We start from the raw sequence: 13890 nt of genomic DNA on the forward strand, positions 1-13890 counted from the left end.
TACCAGCCAAAGTGGTAATGGACCTCGCAGCACGTATGCACATCTAGTTCTGTGCAGTTTTCGTAGAACTCCCCGGATGCTTTGTAGCAAAGGTCACGGAACTTCCTCGTTAAGTGTGGCGTTTGTAGTTTTGCGAATAAAGCCATCTTTGCCTGAGACAGTTGTCAAATTCTGGGGTTTCAGGTCACAGGAAAGTGGTTGAACGCCACTCCTTCAATAAAAGCACGGAACTCGGATCGAAATGTTGAATTGAGATCTCATACCATGATCAAACGTTTTAAAGACAATCGCATAGCAAAACAATCGGGTTTGTTTTAAGCTCGTGCCTCACAAACTAGTAACCTGTATCCTTGTAATGCCTTATTCCTCCATCTATAATAGTATTTTAGGTAAGAAAAATCATGCAGGAACTTATAATGCTCGCTCGCTATTGACTCACAACAGCTCATGGCTGCAGGTTTCTCCCGACGCTGCCTTATAGTTGAAGGTTCAAGAGTAAAGGACGCCAGAACACCCGGACAGGTTCCCAGAAAACTTGGACAAGTTTAAAGAATTAGCCTCGATTCTGCTTGTCGTTGGCCTTGTTGGAAGTTGCTCAACTTGGGTCCATTTATTTCCGGCGTAAAATATTCTGAATTAATCGTACACACATTTTCTGATCATGGCTTTCTTCCTGTTTGCGTTCACAACTTTTCCGTAATGAGTAGCAGAATTTAATATACGCCATCCTTTCCTGCGGTATGATGTCACATTTGCAAAAGGAGATTCCCTTTATTCGATATGGTGTTTATATGTGAATATTGTGATATCATAACGAAAATTATAGAACAAATAGATTTAAGTCAATTCACAATTAAGTAATATTACTATAAAATCACGGTTATTAAAAAAAGTATCTAAAACATTTTATTCGTTGAAAAAGCTATTTAAAACTTAAGGGCAAATTAAGAGGCAATGTGTTTGAAATTTTCCAGCACAAGTTCCGATCTATATTTTAAAATAAATCCTTTACGTTTAAATATGTGTTACAATTTCATGAACGATTTTTAATACATAATTTTGTAATAAAATTATTTAAAAAACGTTTTCTAACTAAAAAAATAATAATTACCTTGATATGATTAAATGATTAAAATAAAATAATTTAAGTTTAAAAACGTACGGAACTTAAATCTTAAAAGCTACAATAAGATGAAATAGAGAACAAAGGTAAAAATAAAATAAAAAAGAAACACAGTATTGTTTTGTTTTGATTGGCTGTCTTTACAATACTTTTGCATTGGCGTGGATATTAGATTAATTCACCTGTTATGTTAAATTTAATTTCACGTCACAAATGTTTATGTGAAAACATATATTGTTAACGCGGAGTAAATAACAGTGTCCATGTAGGCTTCAATGATAGTCGGCTCTAACACTCACGACGGTTGACTTCCAGCGGTGGGTTCACCTTAAACGACGCGTGCAGTGCTTCTGTCTGAGCACACTCATACAGCTGGCTCGTGTTCCATAGCACTACCTTTCCCGACCATTCTATACTCTCCTCAGCCGGTTTCAACTTATTGCTACGTATTCTCGCCTTATCTTCCGAATCCGAATTTAAGAATTTTATACATTTGCTGTGGTGTTGTGCTGTTCTTTGTTATCCACAGTAAATTTGATTGGGAATGAAAAAAGAAATGAAATTAAAAGAATACGTCTCAATTCGCCCAAATTTCATAAATATATATGGTCAGCGTTCTGAAAATTTCCAGTAACATTAAATCATTTATACTGTTTTTTCATTTGGTAATGGTGGACGCATTGCTTAAAGTTGCTAAGCCCATTAATGTATTTTTAACTTTATACTTGAGTAATAAAATACCTTCAAGAAGTCTCAGAAAATAATTTTTTAACATAGCATAATAAAATTTATAAAACTTCTAAGCGTAAAATATATATTTTATTACTGTTATGACGAAACGTAAAATATCATATTTTGAGTTGCTGATATTTAAATTTACCGATATCAATAATCATCCAAAATTTATTTCCAAATATATATATTTCTCATTATAGGCTAAAAGTTTTAATGAGATTTTTTATTTTAAAGCTTCCATATCTTACAATCTTTCGCACTTTTAATAAACCATATAACTTAATTTTTAAAGTTGCGGCACAGCAATACCGGAATGGAAACCAAAACATTAAAGACAAATTTTTAATGGATTGATTAAATTACAAGTTTAAGGAAAAAAATACCGATAAATTAAAACAATCTCAACTAGGTTATGATGTAACACATCTTGGAGTCCCAATGAGAATGGGCAGGAATTTTTAGCGAAAAACTCTGAATGCTCATTTGTAAAGGCATGCATATTTCGCGAAAAGATTCCGTGACCAGTTGAATGTTAAAACACTGTAGCATCGTCTATGTTTCGTAATTGGGTGGATTTTTTCTTATTTATGTCGATCGTTTCGTAACCAATCACAGTAATTCAGTGCGGAGGCAAACGCGTCCTGAGTGGCTCGGTCAAACATGGCAACGACTTCTCTCTCAGACGGCCGCCAATCACAAGTTACAAACCGCTGGTGCGGGTACACCTTTTTGCAGTCAATTAGGCGTTCAGGTTTTTTTCACGAAAAATGCCTGCCCCTACTCATTGGACTGCAAAATGTTCACCCGCACCAGAGATATTTTCTTTGTGATTGGCGGCCGTCTGCGAGAGAAGTCTTTGCCATGTTTGACCGAGCCGCTCAGGACGCGTTTGCCTCCGCACTGAATAAATGTGATTGGTGTTCTAACAATAGGCTTAAAATGAAAAGAAACTCGCTCAATTATGAAACACAGACGATGATTCAGTGTTTTAACTTTCATTTAGTCTCAAATTATTTTTCACGTAAAATTCATGACCCTACCAACATCAACAGACACGTAATCCAAGATGTGCTAAAACACGCTAGAACCAGACAAATTTCGGCAGCCACTGAACCGAAAATGCATCTCTAACTGTCGTAGTAAAATCAAAAAGGAAAATAAATACCTTTAGTACTGAGATTTCTTTCGAACAGAACCATTGGCGTTATTGTTATGTCACAGCTTTGTTTGAGTCTTGGCTCAGTCATATAGGCTAGTGATGAAGCAGGCAGATTTTCGTCTTCCTCATACGTTTGTCATTAAGATAATGATTTGCTAACGCAACTTTCAAAACCGTAAAAAATTTTGACTTGAAAATGTGAATTACGTTTTGCCTCAAAATTAGTATATTATTTTCCTCATTTGTCTAGTTCTATGTGAAAAAATAATTTAATATGATTGACAAACTAAACAATTAAATTTTAAGTAGTGTGTAATTTTAAGTCTTCATGATTTCAAACTAGAAAATATAACTTAAAAATATTATATTGCCTCATGTTATGACGCGACTTCAATAGTTTGAACATTATCATTTTGATAAAACTAGCTCGAGGATAGTTTAGCGGGAAAGAATAAAGAATGTTTAAAATACCTAAGGAATAATTATTAAAATCCCCAATGAGTTGTAAGTGTATATCCTCCAGGGGCAGGAGCCCTCTGGGCGCTGACGGCACTCACCCTCCTCGTCCGGCAGGTGGGGCTGCTGCCGCAGCCACTCCTGGAGGTGCGCCACGTGCTGCCGCGTGGCGGCCGGGTCCTCGGCCAGCTTGTCGCGCATGCGCCGCTGCGTGGCGGGCGACGGCGGCTGCAGCAGCGAGGCTCCTCCCTGCGGCATGGCTGCAGCTGACTGCGGCCCGCGCGCGCCCGCCGCGGCTATAAGAGCGGCGCGAGGCCGCCCGGCCGAGCTTACACTCCGGGACACGCGCCGCTCGAGGCCAGCTCTCGCCAGCCAGTCCTCTTCTGGACACTTCCACCAACTCCTGGAACTTTTTAACAATGCACAATATGTTCTCCAATATCACAAATTGATCGATTGAAAAATTTTCTCGTATGCAGCGAAAATATTTTGAATGTTTTTGACACAATAGGCAACAACAAATTTCATAACATAAGCTAACCAAGGAAATTATCTTTTTTTTTTTTTTACCTCGAGGCACTATTTTTCATCCCTTGCAATAATTTCGAGATCAAATTTTTTTTTATTTCGACAAAGGCATAAAATAATGTTAAAACAGTTTTAAATTATTTCGAGAAAAAAAAATTGGTTGTCTGTAAAGTCGGTTTACGGACGATAGTTTAACGTGACAACGTCATAACAAAACATTGATGAAATGATTGCATACTTTTATGAATAAAATTGAATCATTTTTATTGAATTATGACTATTTTGTATGGATACAAAGAAGGAGTGAAATGAAATATATAATTTAATTGATAAATTAACTTTTATTTGCACACATTAATTCAAATATGTTTATTAATTTAACGACGATATTAATTAATCCATAACTTTTATACATGTTTGCTATTTAACTTCAAGACCGTCGAGAATGTTTTACGCTTTTTCGCAATGACATATTTAACGACAAAGATTGTTCGTCGTGAAATTAAACGTAGAATTTAATAGAAATGCCCTTGCAGTTAATAAAATAAATATTAGTAAGTTTAAGAAAGAATTTCGGCTTTAATCTCCAACCCAGACGCTCGTGGTGCGCTGGGGCCGAGATTAAAATTCATCGAGATTATTTTACGTTGTTATGTTTTCCTGTGCTTAAATTGATATGCAATTGTGGCTCCGGGCACGAAATTTTTTATAATTCATTAATACTAATGCCCCTCGCGATACACAAAGAAAAAATTTATTAACTAGTGCCTGGTTGTCGCGGAAGCGGATAGATATCACGATTCGTCCGTCACAGTAGATGACAGTACCGTAGGGGAATAATATTATTTCGTTTTTATATTACGATTTTATTACAAATATGCGTCCCAAATATACCAAACTTATTATAATGTTTACAATGTTTTTTTAAAAACAATGTGCAAAATATACCGGGTGTAATTTGAATTATTATGTATAACTGTAAAGCACTATTGTTTGTACAAAAACGTATTAGAAAATTCAACATTACTTTTAAATACCCGTAGCGATTGTGCTGAAAATCGGTGGACGATCGTTAAATTACATAATATTAATAATTCAAACGACGAAAACATGATTGAAAAGCCAAATCGATGGTGGTTCCAATCGAGTGGAAAAGAGATGCGGCGCAAGCATACAATGAGCGTAACGGGACACATCGTAGAGGGACAATGTGCGTTACGGGACACTTTTTCGTGCGTGTGGCCGGCGTTCATCTATTTTTTAGACGTTGTCACGTCAAAAATTTGATACTTAGGAAGTTTTTATTTTTTTATTTTTTTTTAAATTTCAACCACTGTTTTGACGGTAATAGTTGGTTTTATCAAAAATTATTTCAGCGTTACGTTTTAAATAAAGTTGAGGGTTTTAACAAATAGAAATCGAACTGATTTGATAGTATTGAATTTTTAACTTTCCACCCTTGTTATTTCCACCCCTTGCAGTAATGTTATGTTGCATAAAAGTTTGCATTAGACAATGTCTAAAAAGTTAAACCAAAAATAGAATGGATTCGAATGTGCACATGGTAGAGAAGTTATTTTTTATTTCAACCCAAGGCATTTTTAGCCCCTTGCAGTTCAATTCTGTTATATAAAAAAAAATTCCAAAAACGTTTATAGATAAGAATAATCAAATTAATTTTTTTAAAAAAAATTATGAAATGATTTGGTTGTATGTCTACTAAGGGCGTTATTAGTTTATTTTGTCATTTTAACCCGTATTTATCAACCCTTTGCAGCAATGTTTAATTGTATTAAAAATTGTATCAGAAGAAATAATTAGGTTATATTATTAAGGTTGAAAGGATTTGATAGTGTGCATACTAAGGGATTATGAATTATTTTGTCATTTAACCCTTGTGTATTCTACATCTTGCAGTAATGATTAGTCGTATAAAGATTATTTTAGATGAAAGTTATAGACAATGATGTAAGTATATACAGTGAATAAGAACGGATTTAACAGTATACATGGTACGGGTAGCCTACTATAATTTTTTTAATACTGCAACCTTTTTTAGCCCCAACCAAAAATGGCTCGTCTTATCAAAAATTGTTTCAAGTACGTTTTTACACAAAAAATTAAAAGATTTACAAAAAATTTGAAAGGTTTTGATGGTGTACTAATTTAGGTAGTTATGCATTTATTTTGTATTTAAACCCCTTTTTCATCCACTCTTTGAAGCAAATTGTTGGTGGTATAAAAACGTGTTTCAGACAATTTTTTTGGATTTTTTTATAGTGTTCACAAACAATTTGAACAAATTATATAGTGTGCCAACAAAGATTTATGAATTTTTTTTAAATTCTACCCCGATTAGTTTGAACCCCTTGTAGCAATGGTTTTTCTGAAAAAAATTGTTTAAAAAAAATGTTTTAGATACAAATTACAACACTAATATACATTTGGAACGAATTTTATTTTGAACAAACGAACGGTGTTATGTGTTTTATTTTGTCCTCAAACCCTTGTTTTTTCCACTCCTTTTAGTTGTGGTTAGTTAAGTTGAATTTTATTTAGACAAAGATTTTGGTATTACTTTTACAAAACTTTTACAAGTTATAATACGTCAAGCGGATGTGATATTCGTCATATTATGTGAGTTATAGTGATTTTTATTTTAAAAAATCTCCCCTCTTTCTACCCCTTGGTTCGGATATTTCCCGTTAACGTACTGGACTAAGATTTCCCACTTATATATTTTATATATAACTTTGGAAGTTATTTGTGAAAATGTACGGCAGTTATCCTATACATTAAAACTTTTACATTACCGATAGCTTTGGGGTCTATGGACTACGAAACGAAAAACTACATTAAAATTTTGTAGATGTCGCTACATGGTAATAGCTACAAGATGTAATATATGTTTGAAATTTACCTAAAAGGAAACTTCCGTTCCCATGTCAAATATCATTTCATTTTATATTATCATGTTATTACTAAAATGTTTGAGAACAATGACGCCACATAAAAAATGTATCACAAGCCACTAAAATTATTTTGTTTGTATTAATAAACACACTTTTTATATTTTCAAATTACAAAATGAAATTTTTTTTTCTACTGATTGTCGTACATTTTGGCAAAGTGTTGAGAAGCTCATAATGCCTCTGTTTTATTTACATTCTTATTCGCTAAGTAAAACCTTTTTCTGTACAGTATTACAATTGTGACATTTATTTTATTCGTAGTTAAAAAAAAATTAAGAACTAAACAATTTTACTAATTTGACTGGCTTGAGTATAATACCAAATAATAAAATTCTAACTACTGCCAGCGTTCTTCAGCTTGCTGCGCACGCGGACAAAGATAATGCAAGGACAAAGGTATAGCTGGCTTCTAGTCACGTACCTGCAGAGCCGGTATTGAGTTAGCCTGCACCAGCGAGTGCGAGTCCGAGCAAACTCGTCTCCCGCGCGGGCTTCCCAGCGACCAGCTGTGGCCCGAGGCCAGGCCGGAGTCTGGCTCCGCTCTGCCCCGAGACAGTGGCCGGACGCAGTCCCGGTGCTGTCCGGATACACAACACAGCACGTTTACTGACTTGACAAACAAGAATTCACCAAATAAAAGTCCTTTCTTGATTTCGGTTAGCTGGGTCTTTGTAGATAAACGCCGTATATTTCTTCTTCTGAGTTTTGTATTTTCGTTATAAACAAGGTAAAATAACAAACCTGGAAGAAATATGTATTTGTTTTTCCAGTAATTAAAACCAGTTTTCAGAATTAATTTTTATATGCCTATATTATTCTTGTTGATTCATGTTCAAAGTAAGTGGACTTAGTACGTATGAATTTAAGATGAAACTTTTTTTTTAACGAGCGTTATACGTAAAATGAAGGGAATATTTTTTAAACAGAGTAGCCCTGAGTATAGATATTTTAGTAAGTATATCCGGTACATCTTGAGGACTGTGGGACCATCACAGGGACATCTGCATTATAAGTCAGGCAAGTACGTGAATGAACTGGTGCTGGCCTATTGTGAGGGATGATCCTACCTTTTGCCTGGAAATATTTCAGTAGGGCATGGAAAATTAAAATCGGGATTTTTGGACAGGAATTCAAAACCTTTTCTCACCAAACGTGAGTCAAACGTAAAAATGTTGCAACATGTCCCGATGTGATGGACTGCGCTCTTAAATTTAGCCGTAAAAAAATCTGTGGCGTTAATTAGGATCATCTTATTTAAAAAATTGCAACATTAAAAAACGTGTCTCATGGTGAAAGTAGTTACCATATTTTTTAAATAATATACCATGTTATACTTTTTTTCACTCAAACAATCTATTAAAAGTCGGAGATGAGTAACTGTATTGAAAATGACATTAATTTAAAAATCAATATTGAATTTTATTATCTTAACTGGATTGTGTTTCTCTAAAGTAGTACCTATATATATTTGCATGTGTCATTTTAAACACGTTATCTTAAGAGTTAAATGAGATAATGATAGGCCTCTGCGCACAATAATTAAAAAATCATGCTGTGAATGAAGCTAAAAGCCCAGTACAAATATAAAGATTTATTTAAAAGTCCTTTGACAAACTTTAATTACAGGTTACACGTAACAAATATGGGGTCACAATCGCAAATGAAGATAGTTACAGAGAGCTCTTTGTAAGTGAGTAGGTTGGCACTTATCGTAATAAGAACTTTCAAGGTACTGTGAAGAAGTAGGAGGAGATCTGTGGCCATAATATTTATGGCAGACATGAAATTCCTTTATGAAATGTTCATGCATGGACTGACATCAAACGTTTGCGACCTCATAATTTTATGTAACATTACTTTTTAATATATACATTATATGAAGATTAGAACCACTATAGTTAACCTATAATGTAAGCCAGGTGTGCTTAACAGTAGCTCGGTGTTGCTAAATGTCTTACGTTATTGGAAACCGAGACAGGTTTAAAACTGCTTAAGTAACAGTCACTAGACGCGTTCAACTGTTGACAAGTTAAAAAGGTTTTCGACTGCCAAAACATTAGTTCACAGTCAAACCGAGTGCTTATAGGATCCTGATTGATGCTGGAATCACCTTTCGGCAATCCAAAAAGTAAGCGTCATTTCAGCTAAGCGATATCACACATGAGTTCACACTACTTGATTTACGATTAACGTAATGGAAAAATCAAGTATTTTCATACTATTATTTTATTTATGTAACTAAATTCTTCTGGAAAATGTTGCTCTGAGTAACTGGAAAGATTTTCAGTATATCATCACGTATTCCACGCTAAATCTCTGATAAGCAGGCATGTGCGTCTTGATTTATTGAAAAAAGAATCATTTAAATACGATTTGATTTTTTTTTTTACTTTTAGGGAGGTCAAGAAAATAAAAATCCGCGAAGAAGAAATCCTTGAAATAACCGGTGTTGACTGGAGGCTAAAATCTTTCTCTCTCTCTCTCTCTCTTTCTCTTTCTGGATAGGTTGGAGGCCGGAAACCTAGTATCAGGTCTGGAGTGTTGGCGTGAGGATAGGAAGGTTGTCTACAACTTTAGCCAACCTCCTGTCAAAAAATGTTCCTGCTGGTGTAATGCAGATCGAGAAGAATATCTATAAATTGAAGTTTTCACTGTGTTGCGCATTTCATGTTTTAATTAGTTTAACATTTCGTGAGCCCTAGACGCCAAAGATGGTCAACTTTAAAAAGTATGTGTGTATGTAGAGTTTTTAAGAAAACTAACGTATTTTTACACAATGAACTTTCATACATATAAATTAACATTTTAAAATTATCTTTCTCGATTAGTTTCGTGTATGGTAAAAATATTACTTCGTGAAATATAAGAAGAAAAAAATATTCAGAAACGTACCAATTACTTAAACTTCCTTAATAGGAATGATATATATTTTAAGATTATTTCTAACGATTCTTAAAATTGGATGAAGATGAGAGGTAAATAATGTATATATGTATCCAATTCCCTCAGTTATCATAGTATCAAAAACGTTAAATTATATATTTACGTTCCAAGTAGTATGAATAATGGGTGTCTAAAAAGTTTAACTAATTTTTGACTTAATACACTGAACAATTATTAAAAAATTAACAAAATCCATCACATTTCAGTTACCTTTATTTTTAGCACAGAAATAGTTTCACAGCTTAAAGGATATAGAGTTAATTATATTTACACATATAATTGAAATATCCGACATAGCTTGGGTGTAACAGAGTAAATCAAAACGTTTTTCTTAAATTTAACGAGAGAGTCTCGAATACAAAAATGTAAAGATATATTTCAGAAATTTAATCTTGCGTACTTGGTAATAATTTAGGGGCGGGGGAGGGGAGAGGTTTCTCAGTTGAGATATATTTTAATCAGAATAAGACAGTTAGTTTTGTTTATTTTAAATGCTAAATGTGCAAAATTTCATAAACGAACAAAATTTCCTCTTTAAGTCTCTGTCTCACGCGTCTATAGACTTCTCATTTATTTTATCCAAGGGATCGTTCAGAAATTATAAGATGAAACCTACTTCCCATTTGTTGTCCAGTCACCAATACTATAAACACATATATTCATTAAGTTTAATATAAAGGATGTACAAAATAGCGCAAGTGTCCGTATTTTTCATCACTTGCACGACTATTTACATACAATACATAACTTTGAGTGAATATCCGTTTAATATGTCCGTGAAAGAACCACAATTGCAAGGAAGGTATGGTGTTTAACTGTCAATAAATGACCCTGTAGTTCAAGTCTAAAAAATGAAATAATCAACATTATGTGCAAAGTCGACTATTAGAGGTAAGGATAAAAAACGAGACTTAAAAATTAGTAAAGGTTGTATGACATATTGTAAAATAATTTAACTTACTTGCTGAGCCCTGTATAAAAATTACTAATTTGTACAAATAGTTTATTGATTAGCTAATAACAGCGAATATAATTTTCGTAATTTTTAGTGTTTAAAATGCAATGATAATTAATATAAAAATGTAAGAAGATACTGTTCTGTGGTGTAAATCGAAAATAAATATTTTTCATTCAACCCCAGACAATTAGCCACTGAGCTAAAAAGATGCAAAAACAAAAAAAAAAGTTTAGTAAATTGAGTTATAATCATCATAATCCCATGATTTAAACATATTTTTCAAAATACACTTATCTTTATTATTACCACAATACAAGTTTTGAAAATGTGTTTCTGGGTGGTTTTGTCATCACGAAGATTATTTTCGGCATACTTTTACGCTTGGCACGCCCCTTAATGTTCACGTAAGCGAATATATACAGGTGAATGCCGCCACACTCGGTTGGCTGTCTGTAAGACTTCGGTTCGTGGATGGAGCAGAAAAACGTATCTGAATGAGACTTCAGCATTTTAAACATCCATTCAAGGCGCGCGTGCACTTCAAAGTACGTATTGTGTTTCTTTTAAAAATTCATTATTAATGCGCCTAAACAGTATAACATAAAATTTGTTTTAAAAACATTTTTATACAACCAACTCTTGCTGCAAGGTTTGAGCTAAATAATTCACCGAACAAAAACTTAATTACTCTCGTTGTTGACAACTATACGAACACTTTTATTTTTTTTAAATCTTTTAAATATCACACCAGTTTTGTGTATAAAATAATTTTTGATAGCTACAAACCTTTACGTAGATAAAAAAAAATTTAAATTATATGTTATGCAAGAATATGGGTGGTTTACTTTCGTAGGGGTTTAAATAAACCCACGGCACTGCTCTGGGCAGATTTCAAGCATGTGGCAATGCCAAACTCTAAGTCACATCAACCAGCTTTCTGTGTAGTACCTGTGTTAACAGTCATGGAGGAATCTGTGCAGGTATGAACCAGAATATTCTATATAATTTACAAATATGCTTAATTCATCTTTAAAAAATTTAACAATTTTGACTGCTTGAATAAAACGAAAATGTTTGACTTATTCCTAGCCAAAATTCGAAAACATATAAAGTATAATATAATTAATGTTTCCAGAATGTTTTTGACTGATATTTAAAGCTGCTTATACGTGGACCTTCATTCCTTTCAGAAAAAAACCTTCGTATGCTCATATGCTGAGCTGAAAGGGATTTTTGTGGTTATACAATTTTTTTATTTAAATATTTAATTTCAAATATCAATTGTTTAAGGAATGCATTTAATATTTAAAATAAACTGAAATAATGTAATGTAATTAAAGTTTGAAATATTTTTCTCACTTCATTGTGAATATTTGCTTAAAAATTGTTGCCAACTTTTAAAATTGTTACTGTAAAATTATAAATATTTAATTTAAAGCAATATTTTGGATGAAAAGTTGGTGAGCGAGGTTTTGGAACAATCAAGCACGAAATAAATAAAAACGTTTTACGTTTTTGTCTAAAAGTACGAAATGTAGGTTAATGCGGTTTTACAGAAATTTAGTCAAACGAGATTTGTCAGCATAGATATGCAGAAAAAATGTACTCTTTTCCAAACTGTAAACTTTAACCTGAAGCATTTAAATCATTGTGTAAGTTAAGACAACGCCAGTTTTGTACCAAAATTGTCCAAAATATTTATACTTATACTGGTAAACACAAGAGGTTTTTTTTTCCATTTGATATGTTCTCAGTTTTTCAAAAATATTCTTTAATAAAATATTTTTTCTCTATCTAGGTTTTACATTACTATTTTTATCACAAAATATTAAAAGAATAACCATAATTATAACATTTCAGAACTATGATGAATGTCTTTAGCAGTTTTCAAAAAATTTAGATGATTATTAATTATTTAGATATAAGAAAAAAAAATATTGTAATGCTCCTATCATTTCATTATAAGTATTTTAACCAAAAATTTCCATTTTTATTTTCTTGAAATATTTACTTACTGAAGTTCCCAGAAACATTTTAAATTTTTTTAAAATCATAATCAATAAGAACTGAAATTGGTGGATAGGGATCGAGATATATAGTTATATTTAAAAGAATAGTTATTATTTATGAATAAAGTTTCCTATTCCCTATTGCTACATGTGATTTTCATGGAAAAAAGTAATTTAACGGTGAAGTGAAGGTTTCAATCAACCGATTATAGTAATAGGAAAAAAATTAAAATCGCTCAAACGTATTTGTTAAGCAACATTTATAATAAACTAGCTTACTATCCAATGGTTCACTTACGCCAATTTCAGGAAAGTGTTTTTCGTACAAGAAGCATCGAAAAAAAATTACATGTGTAAAGAAAATCATAAATACAATGTCTAGGCTTTATGTGGTTTTTGCATAAAAACAATTTTGAAGTGGCAGTACATAAGCTATAGATATTTAATATTGTCTACGTTTGCAAATTTTTCTCCCGTTTAATCCTTGACAACATATAATTTATGTTTTTGTTTACTATTTAGTTGTAAGTAAATTAGTAACATTTTTCGCACCCTTTTTTAAATGTAATACATATTTAGCATACTTTTGTATTTATTGTTTTACATGCAATGCCTGAATAAAATAATAGCTTTCTTGCCCCAGAAAGTAAAATATTCCAAGGAATCATGAAGTTCTCATACTTTTATTTTTACATGAAAAAGTTTTTTCTACCCCTTCAGTATCAGTAGATACGTAGAGATATTGAAATAATAAACAAAATCAAAATATATTAGACACATTTTTTAATCAGCGTACACTAAAATAACAGTAAGTTTTCATTTTTCAATTAAAATGTATGTATATCTATTTATATACTCACCCCCATTCAGTATACATTTTATAGCTGTCTTATACCATCTTTGAATTATTTGAATTAATAGTAAATGATTAACTTCCCACTCAATGTTTTTTAACGTGCCAGTATTTATCCTATCTCAAACCTACACATCCCATTTACACATTACTA

At 32.6% G+C, this 13890-nt stretch overlaps 1 protein-coding gene across 1 annotated transcript in view; it reads right to left on the bottom strand.

Moving 5' to 3' along the window:
* The window catches only part of LOC134531691 (uncharacterized), a 187360-nt gene that overhangs the window by 20613 nt on the left and 152857 nt on the right, over nt 1–13890 (bottom strand). The window contains exons 3-4 of the mRNA XM_063367501.1: nt 7395–7550; nt 3575–3882 (exon numbers count right to left, since the gene is read on the bottom strand). Of these exons, the coding sequence (XP_063223571.1) occupies nt 3575–3882; nt 7395–7550 (464 nt within the window). The remainder of the gene's footprint in view (nt 1–3574; nt 3883–7394; nt 7551–13890) is intronic.

Source organism: Bacillus rossius, chromosome 5 (genome assembly GCF_032445375.1).
Source record: "Bacillus rossius redtenbacheri isolate Brsri chromosome 5, Brsri_v3, whole genome shotgun sequence".
Taxonomy (NCBI): Eukaryota; Metazoa; Arthropoda; class Insecta; order Phasmatodea; family Bacillidae; genus Bacillus; species Bacillus rossius.